This window comes from Melanostigma gelatinosum (assembly GCF_949748355.1).
Source record: "Melanostigma gelatinosum genome assembly, chromosome: 20".
Classification (NCBI taxonomy): domain Eukaryota; kingdom Metazoa; phylum Chordata; class Actinopteri; order Perciformes; family Zoarcidae; genus Melanostigma; species Melanostigma gelatinosum.
In genome coordinates this window covers 15,805,795-15,822,720 of record NC_136653.1, presented here as the reverse complement: position 1 = coordinate 15,822,720, position 16,926 = coordinate 15,805,795, and the positions used below count along the sequence as shown (strand labels likewise).

The window sequence follows — 16,926 nt, the reverse complement described above, 5'->3', positions numbered from 1 at the left end:
TTCGCTGTTATAAGGAGGCTGTCATCCAGCGGCTCACACACTTATCAATAAGAAGGTAACTGACGAAGCTTTTGGTTTATATTTCATACTGTCATGAGTTATAAATCTTAACACTTCAAGTACCAACGGACAAAGTGAAATTATCTTCTGTAAGTGAACACTTTTAACGGCAACGACCGATCGGAAACATGTCCAAGAGAGAAGCGTTTCTAGAGGCCGCCTGTAAGGAACATGTGGAGGACTTCCTCCGCTTCATCCAGCTTCACGTGAGTGTGTGAGTGAGCGAGTGAGTGAGTGAGTGTGTCTGTTTGTTTGTGTGTCAGAGAGAGAGAGAGAGAGAGAGAGAGAGAGAGAGAGAGAGAGAGAGAGAGAGAGAGAGAGAGAGAGAGAGAGAGAGAGAGAGAGAGAGAGAGAGAGAGAGAGAGAGAGAGAGAGAGAGAGAGAGAGAGAGAGAGAGAGAGAGAGCGAGAGAGACTTCTCAACGTAAACTAAATATAAAACAAAAAGTCCTCCACTGCTAGGATAAGATGTCATGTGGTAGTATGTTGTTATATCATGTCAGTGTGTCTGTCCTGTGTGTCTCAAGTCTCTCCTTGTCTGTGTCGCTGTGCAGAAGGACAAAGCAGAGCCCTTTGATGTGGAGGAGGTGGTGCAGGAGATGCCCAGGGACCAGAGGTTGACTCTCTGGGGAAAACTGGGTTCCCTCCTGCAGGACGTCCTGCAGGAGTTTCCTCCAGAGCGCTGGGCGGACGGCAGGGAAGAGGGCATGGAGGTGGAGTCGGCTGCGGACCCCGTGAGTTCATGTAAAAGTTGTGACATTACCTTTTGACGTCATTACAATTATATATTCTGACGGGACAGCCGCTGTTATTTCTTCCTTCAGACGCATGTCATGTCCGTCGTGGATGGCGTGACACTAGTGGCTGACGTGTCCATAAAGGTCCTCCAAGGCGGCGACGCCTACAGTGCCCTTCTGGAAATCATCCGCAGGCTTCACGGTGGGTGTCCTCGCTGATTTCTCTCTCTCTCTCTCTCTCTCTCTCTCTCTCTCTCTCTCTCTGCTAAATTGTTGTATCTTCAAGGTGGATCAATTTGTGTCTTTCCCCCCCTCAGAGGTTCTGGTGTCGCTGCCGGTCTCCGAGGCTCCTCTGCAGCGCCACGTCCACACGCTGTGCGTGGCGTGGTGGAAGAAAGGCCTGGAGGAGAAGGAACAGTTTGGCCGCACGGCTTTCCTCATCTCTCTGCAGAAGAGCTTCACTTTGAAGAAACCTGTCAGTGTATGTCCTCAGTTATACATCAAATCAATCCTCATTGGGCCTTTAGGTTATCGCTCTCTCTTCCTTTTTGAGTAGCTTTGATGCGTTCTCTCTGTGGTCAGGGCGTTGAGATCCAGAGAGTCTGGAGTCTCCACGATGTGCTTTTGAGTTTGGACTACACGTCGGAAGAAAACAAGCAGATCGTCGACTTGTTGTTGCAGTGCTTTCATCGTCCTAATTTCATCAGAAACGACGACGTGAGTAGAGCGACGTTCAGCCGCTGTGTGTGTGTGTGTGCGTGTGCGTGCGTGCCTCTGTTTTGTATCTTATTGTCTTGTGTTGTCGCAGGGAAAGCGGTTCCTGGTGTTTCTTTTCAGCTGGAACGTCGAGTTCATCTGGGTTATTCACGCCACCATTAAAAACCAGCTGGAGTTCTGCAGCAAGTAAGACGCTTGCTTTGTTCCGTTTGATTGTAGTCCACGTTATCTCCACGTTCCTTCACTCGTACGTCCTCCTGTGCAGGACCATGACGACTCACATCATGGAGATCTACTTCAGAGCATGGAAAAAGGCCAGCGGGCACTTCCTGGAGACGATTGAGAGCTCGTGCATTCAGGATTTTATGCAGAACGCCATCTTCCTTCGCAGAACGTCTCCCGTCTACGCCAAAGTCCGCCAGGTGGACTCATCAGCTGCTTCACTTATTGTTTTAAGCTCATGTTGTGCACAGTATGCTCACTTTGTGTCGTCTCCTTGCTCTCATACGCAGATTGTGAGCTATTTCCACTCAAGGAAAGGCTACAACAAGGTGGACAAGATGCTCTGTAATCTCTACAAGCCCATTCTCTGGAAAGCTTTAAGTGTACGGATACAGATTTCTAACTGCATACTGTTGTTGTTGTTGTTTTTTTTTGTTTGTTTTTTGTGTTCTAGTCTAATGTGTTTCCGTTTGATTTTCTTCAGGTTCCAAACTTTGAGGTGCGCGCAAATGCCACTCTGCTTTTCACCGAGGCCTTCCCAGTCCACGACCCGGAGCAGAGCAACAAGAATATAGACGAGGCCGTTCAGAAGCAGCTGGACATGGCAATGGTGAGAACACATTTAAACACACGGACACTGAGCTTTAAAGTGGCGCTGTTACAACCGCCCGGGTCTCATCCTCAGGGCCTCCTCGATGACCCTCATCCCATCGTGCGCTCCAATGCTACTCTGGGGGTCTGTAAGATCCTGGCCAAGTGCTGGGAGCTCCTCCCTCCCACAATCATCGCAGACTTCCTGAAGAAGCTGGTGATGGAGCTGGCGGCTGACAGCAGCTCCCCGGACGTCCGGTGCTCAGTCTTTAAGGTCAGTGTGTGGTCCTGGAAGATATCAACATGGGGAGCTTCTTAAAGTTAGATTCTTGTCCGGATTTTGTGATGCCAAACTGTAACGCGTTCTTTAACGGCACACGTTAGGACGACTGGTTTTACTGGCAGTACTCTGGGTATTTAATGACTTGTGCTTTGTGTGTAATGTTCTCCCCAGTGTCTGACTCTTGTCTTGGACAACAGTCTCAGCCATCCAATATTGGAAAAGCTCCTGCCTACTCGCAAGTACAGCCTTCACGACAACTCTGAGAAAGTCCGCGTCGCTTTCCTGGACATGCTGATCAGGGTCAAGGCGGCGCGTGCTGCCAAGGTACTGTAAAAGTGCACTCTGTATTCCCCACACGCACAACGAAGGGAAACGTATTCCTTGAGATGGGGGAAGACATTTATCTGTAACAGAAATGACCTGTCTCTAAAATACACATAGTAGCTAGACTGGTGCAAACAAGGAAGTCTCCGTGTACGAAGCGGTTTCCTTGTGTACCGCTCTCCAGTTTTGGGACGTGTGCAACTTGGACCACCTGCTGGCCCGTCTGGCTATCGACTCCCAGTCGGTTTCCAAGCGCATCGTCGAGCTGCTCTTCAAGTCCTTCTTCCCCGTCAACGAGTTGGAGAGGGAGTGGTGCCGCCGCTGCATCACCCTCATCCAGATGAACCCCATGGCGGCCAGGAAGTTCTACCAGCATGCCCACAAACACACGGCCTCCACCAACATAAGTCAGTGCTGTGTCTCTGGAATCTCTCTCTGTCTCTGTCTCTGTCTCTGTCTCTCTCTCTCTCTCTCTGTCTCTGTGTATATATATATACACGTGTGTGTATGTATAAAAACAAAAAAACTGTTGCAGTTCGTTCATTGTTTTGTCTTCTCTTCCAGTAAAGCTGATGTTGGCCATTCGCCGCGTCGTGAACAGCTGTATCCAGACTGACTGTGACCTGTCCGAGGTTAACGACAGCAACAAGGAGAGCAGCGCAGTAAGACGGAGACATCAATCAATGAAGATAGTTACTTTATCTCCACAAATTCAACCTTATTACTAGTTTCATCTCTAATTTCATGTGTTCGAACATGGAAAGATGTGGTGTGAGACATGGAACGGGCAAAATCCATACAAAAGGTTGATATTAACGGTATTTAATCACGTTGAAATACGTAATTCAAGGTGACTGAAGCTACATAGTTTGTCTGCTTGAATCCTCTTTGTTTCTGTTTGATCATATTTGATCCAGATGAGATGGAAAGGTATGCTGCGTGTCTGAGTCCCTGATTGTGATCCCAGCAGGCGGACCCTCTGCTGGGGAAAGACATGGCCGTCGTGTCCGGTCTGCTGGAGGTCGTGGTCATCCTGTGGAGGAGTGTCGAGAAGGTTCTGAAAGACAACAAAGAGGCCCAGAAGTACACTGTTGCCAAGTTTGGAAATGTCATGGCCAAGTATTTCCAGGCCTTTGAGGTACTTCAACCTCCCACCGTGCTGTTTTTCGTCCATCAATTAAGTGTTACTGTAAAACTTCCTTGCTTTGTGTTTCCCAGGACGAGCGATGTACCGTTCCTCTCATACAGCTGGCCTCCTTCATGCCCCCGGCTGCAGTTCCCACGTTCAGGTGAGCTGCAGCCGCATCGCCTCGTCCTCTCGTTCCGCTGTTGTTGTGTTCGCTGTCTTAAGCCGGTCTCTCTCTCTCGTCCCGCTCCCAGCTGTGGCGTCCTGTCCAGGCTGAGGAGGATGGACTCGGGAGCAGTGCCAGCGCAGTACGGCCAGCTGTTAGACTGCATGTGCAGCTGGGGCCAGGCCGCTGACATCCTGGAGCTCGTCACCGACTGGCTCACCGAGGCTCTGCCCAAGCAAGGGGTCAGTCAGCGAGACACCGACGGGCCGGAATTATCTTATTGGGTTTCTCCGTGAGCATCCCTCGTCGCTCTTTATAAAAGTCTTCTTCCTTTTTAACTTCAGGACAACACCAAAAGGAAGGTGCGTATCCAGGTGACGGTGGAGGCCAAACCAGACCTGGCCCTGGCTTACCTGGAGTACCTGTTCAGCCACACGCTCACACGGGAGGGAGTGCTGGCTCTTGGGCCTCAACCTCTGAAGCAGCTCCATACCGTTCTAGGAAGCTGGAGGGTACGTTGGATGTTATTCATCAGTGTTTGATGTTTAAACAGACCCGAGTGTGTTCCCCTGCTCGAATACATTCATCTTCAGCATCTATACCGACGGTAGATAAATGTATTTTCAATATCTGGCCCAACAGTCGGTGCTGAGCACTCACCTCAGCTCCGCCACTGAAGATCCCAAAAGTCCCGGCGTGGAGACGATGCTGAAGGTCTTCGTGCATCACGGACGTCTCGCCGCGCATCTGCAACACGCCGTGAGTTTCTACGTTTGCAGCCGTTACTGCTCGTCCCGTTTGATCCCTTTTTAAAAGATGAAGCCCTTTTGTTTGTGCCCCAGTCCCCAGAGGGTCGAGACTACCTGCTCTCTCTGGAGCACGTGGCAGCGTGGGTAGCTGAGAGGGTGCTGCCCCTCCTGGCTAAACGTACCAGCGGTGATGATGAGGAGAAGGAGAAGTTGCAGCCACTTGCTGCAAAGATAACCGAGGTGAGCTCTGTTGTTACTGATGTAAACATTAAGCCGACTTCCATGTTTTCAGTACAGGACTGCAGACTGGGAAACGTCCACGAAAAGGATTAATTGAGCCCGAACAAACGCGTGTCGGGCATATATTACTGTATATTGAGCTTTGTCATTCGTGAAGCTGGAATGACTTGCTGAATGTGCAGGTCTGCATTAAGCACCGGCATTTAATTTGGGCAAATGGGCGGGAAAAATGTGCATGTGTGATCTCCATTAAGAGAGCTGAGACACACTTTGTGTGGGTCCATTTGCATAATAGAATATTACAGCTGCACATAAAAGTGAATGATGTCATTATGTCTTTCACCACAAAATGTGACGACCTCAAATAGAAACCCAAGAGCTCTCGGTGTAAGACAATCGTAGTATATTTGTGATACTTGTTAATGGCCTCTTTACCGCGGCTGTTGGCGGCACAGTTGTGTCGTTATCCAAAACATTGAGTTCTCTTTGCCTCCTGCTTCCAGGACTCTCGGTTCAGCTCGGTACATTTAGCCTCCTCATCACACGCTCGTCTACATGCCGGCTCGAGCTCGTACCGTCTCACTGAAGCGGGCTCATTTTCTTTGATTTGTGACGTTATTCTCTCCCGCCTGTCACCACATGGCTGCTGCTGAACAGAAACCTGTTTCAGTGCCCGTCTTATGAATGCTGTAGGCAGCTCCTGCAGGCCACCAGCTAGCATAGAAACCAACTGAAACGTAGCTCCGCAATAACTCTGCCTCCTCTCGATTCATCGTGGTAATGATGATGCATTTCACCAGAGTTTCCTGTCGGTGTGCCGAGACGTTCTACTTGTGGGTTTGGCCGACAAGACGTTCAAGGGTCAAATCCTCCACTTGTGCTCGCTCACCCTCCTCTCAGGTGAGTGTTTCAAATGTCTTCTCCAGTGAAACATCCAGCGAGGGTGCTAGAACAACGGCTAACACTCCCGTAGCATCACGCTTCTTTACAGACCATGTGTTCTCCCCTCGTGTGCCCAGAGGCAGGCTACCTGTGTATTCCTGCGGTGCTGCTGATTTTGAAGGAGGTGGCAGACGGCTACGCCCCCGAGCACATCAACCACCACCCGGCTCAGGAGCAGCAGGGAGATACAGCCACTGTTGTTCTGGCCAACATCTTCCAGAAGATTGTAGAGCTCCTGGCTCGCCGTCTTAGGAAGGAACCAGAGGAGGGAAAACAGGTACGCAGACTCCAAGTGTGTTGATTTATTTCTTCTGTCACTACCTTCTGTTGGACATCAACTACACCTGTTTATTTCGTCATCACACCTGTTTTCTCTCTAGTTGTCGATACATCAGATGTTTTTTAATTTATTTTTAATAACAGGCTGTCAACAGGCAGTGGTCTTGAGTTGCTCTCAGTATTCAGCACCGTACCGCTGTCTCCTTTTTTAGACTTTTTTTTTTTTTCCCATTCTTGTATTTCTCGTGTTAAGAATATCTCCCTCTTTGTGCTCTAGCTGTGTCAGTCAGCCGTTCCCGGCCTGGCGGACTTCCTCCAGGCGGCACAGACGTGGGACAAAGCTCCTCTCAGCGGGGTCTTCTCCACTCTCTTCGCCGTCATCGTCGTGGAGAAGAGACATTTGCTTCAGAAGGTTCCACCGACCCGCCGGAGCGTTTGTCTTTTACCAATATACATCGCGCGCGTCCTGAACGATGACGTGCTCATGTGGTTTTTTTTTTAGATTACCCAGCCTGAAGAGGTGATCACCCCAGAGTCAGTGGAGGACATGCCTCCTCTGTCCAGCGTCCTGCTGTCTGTCATCCTCAAATCGTCGTCTCTCACCAGGTGCACATCCTCCGTCCACTTTCTCTTTCTCGCACTATGAGTGACCTGAATGTAATACCGATAGCTTCGTTTTGTTTTTGAACGTGTCCTTTAGGGCGTTTCTGACAGAAGTGAGCTCGTCCTGCGACTCTGAGGCCATCGTCAGTCTGAATGAGATGGCCGCCGTCCTGCACGTCTTGGCGGTCATAAGCCACGGTGAGATTACGTGACATGAATTTAGATTTAGAGTCATTAAAAAGAGCAGATCAGACGCAATGTTTTGCTGGTAAAGATAAATCACAGTTTGTTATATGTGATACTTTTAGCGGGGCAGTCTAAAGCGGGTTTGAAGAGCGCCGCCACATCTGTCCAGCTGCAGATTCACAAACACGCGGTCGCATCTGAAGACGCCAGAGACATCCAGAGGTTAGCGGGGAGGGACACGAGACACTTGTGATGTGTTCTTTAGATCAATAAAGTCATTGATCTTTGCTGTATGTCATGACTAACCTTCCCCTCCTCCCACAGGCTTATTTATGAATCTTCTATGAAGACCTTGAATGAAATTCTGGATTTATGAGTTGACCTGTTTGACGTGTAATATCTGCTTCACCTTTGTATTTCACGACGCTGAGGAGAGAGCAGTATAATGTCTGCTGTGCTTTTTGTACAGACTTTCAGTTGCTGGCAGACGAGAATGACAAACAATTAAATATTTCAACTCCACTGACCGAGCTTTTTAACATCAATATGCTTTGGATTGAAACCTGAAGATGGGGACGAGTGGCAAGTCTGTTCGCATGTTTTCCCAGATTGGCTCCGCTTCTCTTTGTTTATTCATTTCTTGACGGCACACACTGCTCAAGTCTCGTCTCTCAGGCTTTGTGCATTGAAAATACACCTTCTTAGATTGAGTGGTGTTCTGCTTAGAAGAATAATTCTTCTTCTTTTTTAACTATTTCATATAAAATACATATATATTTTTTTCATGTCTCACTGTCTATGTTCATGTATCTGTTGGTCTGTCACCTGTAGAATAAAACGATCCGTATCAATCAACCTGAACGTGATGGTTATTTCTTTCTCGGCTGCACAGCGGTTTGCTGAGTAATAACAATGAATCATCTTGTCTCCTCTCTTTATTCTTAAAGAGGAGCGGCTCCTCCTCAGAACTCTCATGCTGCAGATTAAGATTTTACACACAACACATATCAGTTTATAGAACATGTATTGATACTTTTATTCAAGTAAATGATCAGAGTACTAGGAAATGTATTAAGATCACTAGATCAGGGTTTAAAGGGACTATTCTAATCGTTATATTGGCTCATGAGTGGTACTTTGTAGTTTGTGTTTTTATCACTGAGAGATGGATATAGATAGATGGATGAATATGTGTGTATTTATATTTGTGTGTGGAATCTTTTTATCTTTGTCAAGTTAATAAAATGAGCCAATTAATCCAAACTTCCTGTAGCAGTTTATTGTGGCATATGTGGACCTTTTTTTTGGTATATTTGTGTATGTCTAGGTATTAGTTTGGTTGCACTTGTGCTCTAAAAATCACTATACTACTAATAATAAATCACCCCCCAAAAAAGACTATAATAACATGTAGTTTTATGTATGTTTTTTTGGCATTTTCGCAGTAAAATGTCCTAAAATCAAAATCTGCAAAGGTCCATTTATTTTTCTCAGCCAATCTAATAAGTAGTAACCTTCCTTATGTGTTTTTTTGTCTCGGTTTTCTTGTGTTGCTGCTCTCCGGCAGTGATCATCCAGTAAACATCCATCCATCCATCCCTCTTTCATCCATGCGTCCGGGGCGCTGTTTCGAGCTGCGCGCGTCATCCCTGCTCACCATGTGTGTGCTTGACGTCAGAAACCTAGGAGGGGCTCCTCCGTGAAGCTGGTCGCCGTTTGTGGTGCTGAAACAACGCCTGTGTTGTGTTGCCATTTAGCGGTATTTCATTTTATCCCCACACCCCCCTCCCCCCTCCGTTTCTCCTCAAGCATGCCTCTTTAGACCGAGTGTCGTCCGAGCAGCTCACCCCTGAGTCGGCGTTGGTCACGGTGTGTTGGCGGAGGTGTGCGATGGATTAGTCCTTCTGTGTTTAGGCAGCGGCGGCATGGATTCACCGTGGTGTCCCATCCTCTTCGCTGCATTGGCTGTCAGCCTCTGCTCCTCACCTGCACTCGCTGACAGAAAATTTGGTAAGCAATTGTGTTTAATTTTGTCCCGTTATTGTTCTTATTACAAACCAATAACCCTATTCTAGGCCAAGTGTTGTATAAACTGTATAAACTGCCCGGGGTGCTAAGTCCACCTGAGTGGCTCGCTTTAGCTGGGTCGTTTAAACACACATTGCAAAAGTTGTTTTGTGTTATAGTTTATTGTTGTGTTATTATTTGCACACCGCCCTTTTCTTGCTATTTCCTAAACTTGTGTTTGTGCTTTGGTGTGGCTGTTTGGATGAGATCTGAAGATCCAACTGGAAAAGTTACATCATCTATCAAGGCCCAATGCATGCAATGTTTACTGTGAGACTTATGTAATGAACCACGGTATTTATCTCAACTGCCAGTTTCATCAAAACTCTTAACACTGCAAGAAAAACGACAACTTTTGCAGCCAATAATGAGTTTTGCCTGCAGATTGATACGCTATAACTACAATAATGCATGTTAGATATGGGTTGAATGGCTTTTATACCCATAGAAATGACTCTGCACATGCCCTTAAGGAACATGCAATTTTAAATCCACTTCAATATTTAATGATATCCTATGCCTCCTCATGAAAGGGGCATCTTTCATGCAGCCCTGTTTCATTTGCAGGCCCGGTTGTGTTGTCATTACCCTTGATTCGTTCTTACCTCAGTCACTACACTGTCATTTGAAAAAGTATGGCGCATGTCCAAAGTATGGCATATTAGAGAAGCCACTGGGATAATTGTGTCCTTTGGTTCGACAGAAAGTGATTAGAAGCCCTGATTTTACTGTTTCAGGTGTGTGTGTGTGTGTGTGTGTTACCTCCTCCAATTTACATCTGCAGTCTGCAGTCAGACCACATGACAGTAACTTTATAATGAGAGGCAAATATAGGTCTCAGGTTGGCACTCCTGCTCTGTGATGATTCATACAGGCACCGAGCTGCAGCATATTCTTTATATTTAGAAGCGGAGCGTGTCTATCCGCTGTTAATTATTTATTTTTTTATAGTCATACGTATGATCTTATTGGCTATAAAGCCAGCTAACATAATATAGAAAGGACAAAACTTGTGATTTGACACATTGGTTAATTTATGCGTACAATACTTGTGAATGAGTCAGTGTTTATTCCCAGAGTGCATTTCTCTCATTGAATTCTCAGCATGTTTTTCCTCCGTGTGCCGAAGAGCTCTCCATTGTCGGCGTGTGACTGGGAGTTAGAGGTGGTTATTGTTTTTAATGAGTCCCATTGCGGATTCCGCTGTGTCATTGGAAAGCTTGGGCTCAAGGTGTGCTGCTGTCATGTATATCTATTACCTATATATCTAATAACAGTGCATATATATATATATATATGCATGGGTGTGTTTGTGTGGTGGAGAGACAGCGAGAGCGTGCTGTGTGTGGGTGTTGATGTCCTGCCTGTCTGAGAGCACATGAAAGTCAGACGGGGAGAAATAAGTCTGCAGCTGCACGCTCTGATTGGGAAATTATTGAGCTGCAAAAAAATAAATGTCATGGGCGGTGTGAATTTGTGCCCTGTGCATGAGACTAAAAACATGGAAACTTTTCTATTTCATAGCGCCTGAAAATTAGTGTCATCTCTTTATCCTTTTTGAAATATTTAATGCACTTCAACAATCGCCCACACTTACTAAGAGTTCACGGAATTTGACTTTTTAATGCACAAGCTCTTGCGTAAGTGGTGATGTGCAACAAAAATAAAGATAATATTGGGAATATTGGGTTTAACCACATATTTTGGCCAAATTGAGTCACAGTAAGAATGAATCTCATCGGTTTTACGATACTTAATAAACCATTTTTTGACAAAACAGTATCCAGAATTGTCACAGAGAGATGATGGAGATAGTTTAAGCTAGCAGGGGAGATAGCCACGGCTAGCCTTTGCTAAAGCTACACGTTTACCAACTGAGTTTTCTAAATGATCTATTTTGATCAGCTAACATCTTGGTAATCCAGTGTATTATTCCACATAGTTGCATGAGATGGTAGTTAAATCCAATCATGATGGAGATAAAAACCTTTTCTGTGCTTTCATGCTGGGGTGACTCAACAACCAGCCTTGAGACCAGCGCCTTGAAGCCAGGCATAATTCAAAAGCATGCTTGAGAATGAGCCAAAGGGTGGTATTGCTACCAGTGGGAGGTGTTTGACAAATCTAACAACACTGTAACGTGTTAATCATGTCATAAAATACATCCTGGAAGGCTGTGTGAAGTTTTTCTTCTGATGAAAGGGGGGGAAAAGGATGGCATTAAATCGAGGATTGGAATCTATTCCACTAAGCTTTATTTCAAGAGTGCATTAAGGTTAATACCCTGTTCACACTAAAATAGGAAGAATATCATTTGAATAATTAATTAATTGACTACTGGAGAGCACTCTGCCAATGGAAAATTTGCAGAAATTGATTAGGTTGCGTATTAACACTCGAGCGCTTTACAATCAGTGTTGCTACGAGGCCTGTTGTTGAAATTCTGATCAGCATCTCTTCTCTGTTTGCAGAGGTTTGGCAGCGTCCTGAATGCCAATGACAACAGTTACTGACAGGCAGCCGTTCTCCAGCTGCAAGGTCATGTTTTACTAGCAAGAGAAATACTTCCAGCAAGTTTGTTGAACAGCTAAAATAGAGAAATATCAATCGCAATAAACCAGAAGTTATTAAGTTTTGAATAGCTTTCTGGGATTTTATGAAATGAAGATATCAATCCAACTCCCACCAGAGTGTTGGCCCTATTCTCATAGTGCATTCACAAATCTAGCAAGAACAGGGAGTTCAGACTCGTATAATATTTCTCAAAAGTGAGACTGCATGAAAAGAAGACTTAATCGCACCACATTGGGCGTGTTGATTACTAAAAGCCGTGTGTAGCATTTGCAACAGACTCAAAGGATTCTCTCAGCTCACCTGAACCCCGCTCTAGAAATGACCGAAGGGAACGAGTGCTATATGTGTGTATTGATGGATAAAGATATGTGACGGCTTCGCTTATCTCCAATATGGACATGGAGACGTTGTCCTTTAAGGCTGTGCTGCGGGGTCTTTTCATTATGGCTGGATATCGGCAGCCATCTTCTAATATGCCCAGACAAGTTCCATTTGATTCGCAGTCTGCTGAGCGTCATCTATTTTTGCCGCGGGCCTCTGTCTTCCTATGAGTGGTGATGTCGCCTATCTTATAGTGGTTATCAATCATCTGAGAGGATTGAAATGTGCTCTGACATGAGGATGGGCATTTTACAACTGTGTGGATTATGATGGTGGTGTGTATATCCAAGGGAGTTTCGACATCTTGCTTCACTGGAGGTGCTTTGTCGTCATCATGTGATTTGTGTGGTTTGTGTTGTCGTATTATTTCCCAGGAGAGCAGCCATTTCTACGTGGTTCATCCGGGGAGCGAGCTTACTGTCGTTTACATAAGACGACATTGAGGCTGAGAAGTGTGAGTGTTTATGTGAAAGGAGGGAAATGGAAGAAATATAAGTGTATTCATATCAAATCATTCATCGGTCTCACATTTAGTTGGTTGATCTGTGCCAGAATAGGATTGGAAACAAGTATTTACAGCCATTCTAGCGGCTGTAAACAGTAAACAGTGTTTTGCGCTAAATGCTATATTTGGCATGCTATATGCTGACAGTGATGTTGTTGAAATGCGGATCTTTAGCTTGTCTTACAAAACGTTTGCCCATTAAAACACAGAGCATATCGGAGGTTAGTGGGAATGGTGGTATCGTTTTGTGGACTTTTGGCAAATTAATATTTTGACTTGATGATGCCGCTAGAGGAAATGTGAATGGATCATCAAAGTAATCTCATTCATCCCGAGGGGGACATGAATGTGTGTACCGACTTTCATGAAAAAACCTGCAAATGTCAACCTCATTGTGGCGCTAGAAGAAAAGTCAGGCAATCGCCAAAGTCTGTAGGATTCATCCTCTGGGGACCACGATCGTCTGTACAAGATTTCATGGCAATCCATCCAATAGCTGTTTAGATATAAGATTCTGGACCAAAACAGCCCAACTCTGCCATCCCTTGAGCTCGAGCGAGGACAAATCCTTCAAGTTCAACTGTGTAAACTCACAACCAGGTCAAACCAGCTCTCAAAAGCACTTCTGATTAATGAAAACTCTCATTTCTAAAACAACTTGAAGGCTGTCTTCAACCCTAATCATAGTTAAAGTAAAAACTGATTCAAGGATACAAAACTAAGAGGACTGCCAAAACAAATAAAGCCCCATCGTGGTGTCTCAAGCAAAGGTCGCAGTGCATTTCTCTTATCTCTTCGGACGTCCGTCATCTTGACTGAACTGGTGAAGGGTCAGCTGTAGTGTCGGCCTTCAGTTCAGACTGTGTTGACACTTTGGATGTGGTGCTTTTCTATTTCACAAAAAGGCTTCGACTCATCCGTTAAACGGCAAACGACTCATCGGATGAGATTTGATGGTGCAACACGGCCCTTCTTTGTGCACATGGCTGCGCAGGAGCATTTGGTGTGTTGTTTGCAAAGCCTGTTTTTCCGAAATTAATCATCTCAACAGCTGCAGCATTCGATGCGGGTGTAATTGGTCTAAAGTCACGATTGTCCGCTATCGTCTGTGGTTGAATGTGATATATATGCCTATCGATTCCAACTGATAAACAGCGCTCAGTGTGAAGCAACCTCTTCTCAGCTGCACTGAACCAACACACAGCTGCTGCGGCCTTGTAGACTGATACGCTATTCATGAAGTGTTGCTGCATTTCAAAATGCACGGGGAATATATACACATATACGATTCTTCAGTTCATTTCAAAGTTGCAGCCTTCTAAAGAGTAAGCACCGACTCTCCGACACAAAGCAGGCTGTGTATTCCTGGCTTGGGATGCTGCCACGGCTGGTGCGATAACAGACGAAGTGCGATGTTTCTCTGTGACTCAACAGATGCTCGGAGGAGTGTGTTGGCTTTGAGTGCTTACTGAGACGAGGGAGTGGGAAGCAAAGCGGCTGGCTGCGCTTCTGTGTCTTTCCCCCGACAAATGTCAGCGGCTCTCGAGAGGAAGGAAGCCGGAACTGTGTCAGGTAGACGCGTCGAGGCGATCCATCTCGTTATTCTCTTGCCTGCTTCGATTCAAGGTGACGATATTCTGGGTTAAGGAGGAAGAGTGCCACCAGATAGGCAAGGGAAGGTTGTGAGGACTGCTCTCCTTTTACCCACTAATCTAAATTAAATTACATTTCAGGAGACGCTTTTTACTCCTTGGAGACTTGTCAGCTGTAAAAAGTATGATGCACAATATGTTGGTTAAATAATTTCCCCACTTGTATATACAGTGGCAGTGCACAACACTTTCTCCCCTCGCCATATACCTGAGCTTCAACGCTCGTGACTCAGCATCCTCGGGCATTACAAGGGAGGTTCAACGGCCCTTTTCACAACTGTTTCCTTTGCTTCAAATCATACGGCGCTCGTAAAGAGGCCAGTGTGAAGGTTGCCTCTGCGTTGCAGAGCCAAGGTATATAATGAGGACAATAACACGGTAACGAGGATCCTGAAGGCTGCGAGTCGAGCACCAGAATGAATCTATACACTATCTCTGCTGCGTCTGCTCCGTGTTGGGCGGATGCTGATTAATACTCCAGACCATTTCTCAGTGCAGCAGGGAGACAGAATGACTGTTGGGAGGAAGCAAGGCGAGGGAGCGATGCTGAAAATCGAATAGCGGGAGGTATTTTCCTATTTTTGCGAATTTGGTTTGAAACGTAGTCAATAAATCGTGAATTTTCAGCTTAGCACCTACGTGATGTGCTTATAATTAATCTTTTTTTTTTAACTTAAAGTAACATCTCCATTGGCCAAATCCATCTCAAAAGGAGACATTTTCATTAAATCTTTCTGTTTAACATACATTAAGTACCCAAACTACTTTTCAGTTTATCTGGATAAAAATGTGGGTTGTGTTTAATATTTGGATAGTCCAATGCAGATATTCAACTTAGCACTGGGTGACAATAATATGTCAGGAGTGCAGTTTTAGGGGATGGGTTCAATATTTAAAATGGTGCCAGCTCGTGTTAGGACAGATGTTTGATCGGCTGGAGGAAAGCTCTTCATACATACAATTGTGGACGACAGAATTGTAACGAATCATCCATTCATCTAAGCAAGAACAATCGTTGTTTTAATTGTATTAAAACGCTGTGCTTAATGGGAAAAAGTCTGTCAGTGAAAGAGACACAACTGATGGGTTTGCCCTTCCCTGAGTGATGAGCAGTGGTCTGAGTGGGTAGAAGTGTGGATCCAGTTTCATGCTGAAGGAGTTCCCAAATGGCCCTCGATCTGATTTAGGTACTTCACTCCACCGGTGATGCAGCCGGGCAGTTTCACCAAGAGATATTAAATTACCAAACGCAAAGAAGAATGTCCCGAGTGCAGCTGCATTTGAATGTTTAGTTTTCATCCGTCGGGTAAGTTGGACCCAAACACTTTTGTGCGACCTGCACTTCAAATGAGGTTCAACTGATAAACCTTGTACTCCATCTGGAGGAGTCGAGATTTCGTGTGCCGGGTTGTGTCGGTTCACTTTGAGCTCCTCGGGAGGAGGACGACGCTTGGCTGTTTGACTTGCTCCGGTTCCGCACTTAAACGGCCAATCGCACCACAGAAGAGGGGAGAAAATCAAATGTCTGAATCATTCAACGCGGGTCAGACGAAAGGTCGAGCCGGGCCTATTTCTGGGTCCTCCGCTGCCGTCTTTAATTCATGGCCGCTGTCACCGAGAGCTGGCAGCTGAGTGACTGAGAGCGACCTGCCTGCCTGGGAATTGTTCGACAAACTCTCTGGAAAACGGGTGAGAAATGTGTTTCGTTTCACGCCTCTGGACGTCAGGTTCTCTCATCCATCAAAGTGACCTCAAAGCTCCTACTAATTACTCCTGTTTTTAAAATAACTTCAGACGTATTCTCTGATGCAATACATTTTGTGAACGTGTCTACAATATGAAAGCTACAGCCGAAGCCGGCAGACCCAGGCTAGCTGTTTCCCCCTGCTTCCAGTCTTTGTGCTAAGCTAAGCTAACTGGCTGTTGTGTGTCGCTTTATGTTCAGCGCGAAGTCATGAGAGTAGTTTCGATCTTCTCGTCTCGCTCTCAGCAAGAAAGAAAATCAGTGTATTTTTCTGAAAGTGTCAAACTTTGCCTCTATGCACAAAATTGATCTGTAAAATAATACAAACATCAACAGTAGCGTAGCTCGTGGTCATTTTGTGGTGGGAAAATGGATTCTTAACAACGTGTTTCACCCCAGAAAGGTTTCCTCGTGAAATGTCGGTGCACAGGATGTCACGGCATTATTTCAACGACTGTAATAACAGCGTCTTGTCATGTTAAGATGAAAAGTGCACGAGGAGTGTATGAAAACATTGAGCTACCATTGCTGAAATGTGAAGTGCAGCTCTTGACAGGAACAGACCTTTTCGGAGCAGACAAAAGCTCGGAGCCATCTTTAATTTCAGCAGGAGAGCGCCTTAATGACACAAGCTGTTTAAATCTGCGGACACGGTGTCAAGCTGATGCTAATTTGCTTGCAGGTGATGTTCTTCTCGGCTGTCCTTGCTCCAGCCTCGCTGCCTTTTTCAACTCACTTGCACTTTTATTGCCGCGGTCACCCGCTGCACTGTTCTGAAA

The 16,926-nt window shown here is 45.7% G+C and overlaps 2 protein-coding genes across 2 annotated transcripts in view; both read left to right on the top strand.

The window, feature by feature from the left end:
• Positions 1–76: 76 nt before the first annotated feature.
• Positions 77–8,079, top strand: ncapg2 (non-SMC condensin II complex, subunit G2). The gene is made up of 26 exons (XM_079292305.1): positions 77–266; positions 614–793; positions 884–998; positions 1,114–1,277; positions 1,379–1,513; positions 1,605–1,699; positions 1,779–1,935; positions 2,026–2,118; positions 2,220–2,345; positions 2,421–2,600; positions 2,781–2,933; positions 3,118–3,340; positions 3,498–3,595; positions 3,901–4,071; positions 4,152–4,222; positions 4,314–4,467; positions 4,570–4,737; positions 4,868–4,984; positions 5,068–5,214; positions 6,015–6,114; positions 6,234–6,433; positions 6,713–6,847; positions 6,938–7,041; positions 7,136–7,236; positions 7,347–7,446; positions 7,549–8,079. Exons 1-26 carry the CDS (start codon positions 189–191, stop codon positions 7,598–7,600), a joined length of 3,417 nt encoding a protein of 1,138 aa, XP_079148431.1. The 5' UTR covers positions 77–188; the 3' UTR covers positions 7,601–8,079.
• Positions 8,080–9,109: 1,030 nt separating this feature from the next.
• ptprn2 (protein tyrosine phosphatase receptor type N2) overlaps positions 9,110–16,926 on the top strand; it is a 105,280-nt gene continuing 97,463 nt past the window's right edge. Inside the window, exon 1 of the mRNA XM_079292535.1 lies at positions 9,110–9,234. Coding sequence (XP_079148661.1) covers positions 9,150–9,234 — 85 coding nt within the window. The 5' untranslated portion in view covers positions 9,110–9,149. The remainder of the gene's footprint in view (positions 9,235–16,926) is intronic.

What these genes read in the sequence shown, in the direction of transcription:
- ncapg2 (XM_079292305.1), top strand. Translation starts at nt 189, where the DNA reads ATGTCCAAGAGAGAAGCGTTTCTAGAGGCCGCCTGTAAGGAACATGTG. An exon ending in CTTTGAAGAAACCTGTCAGT is followed by an intron (nt 1,278 to 1,378) that starts GTATGTCCTCAG and finishes CTCTGTGGTCAG; the next exon opens with GGCGTTGAGATCCAGAGAGT. An exon ending in TCCGGTGCTCAGTCTTTAAG is followed by an intron (nt 2,601 to 2,780) that starts GTCAGTGTGTGG and finishes TGTTCTCCCCAG; the next exon opens with TGTCTGACTCTTGTCTTGGA.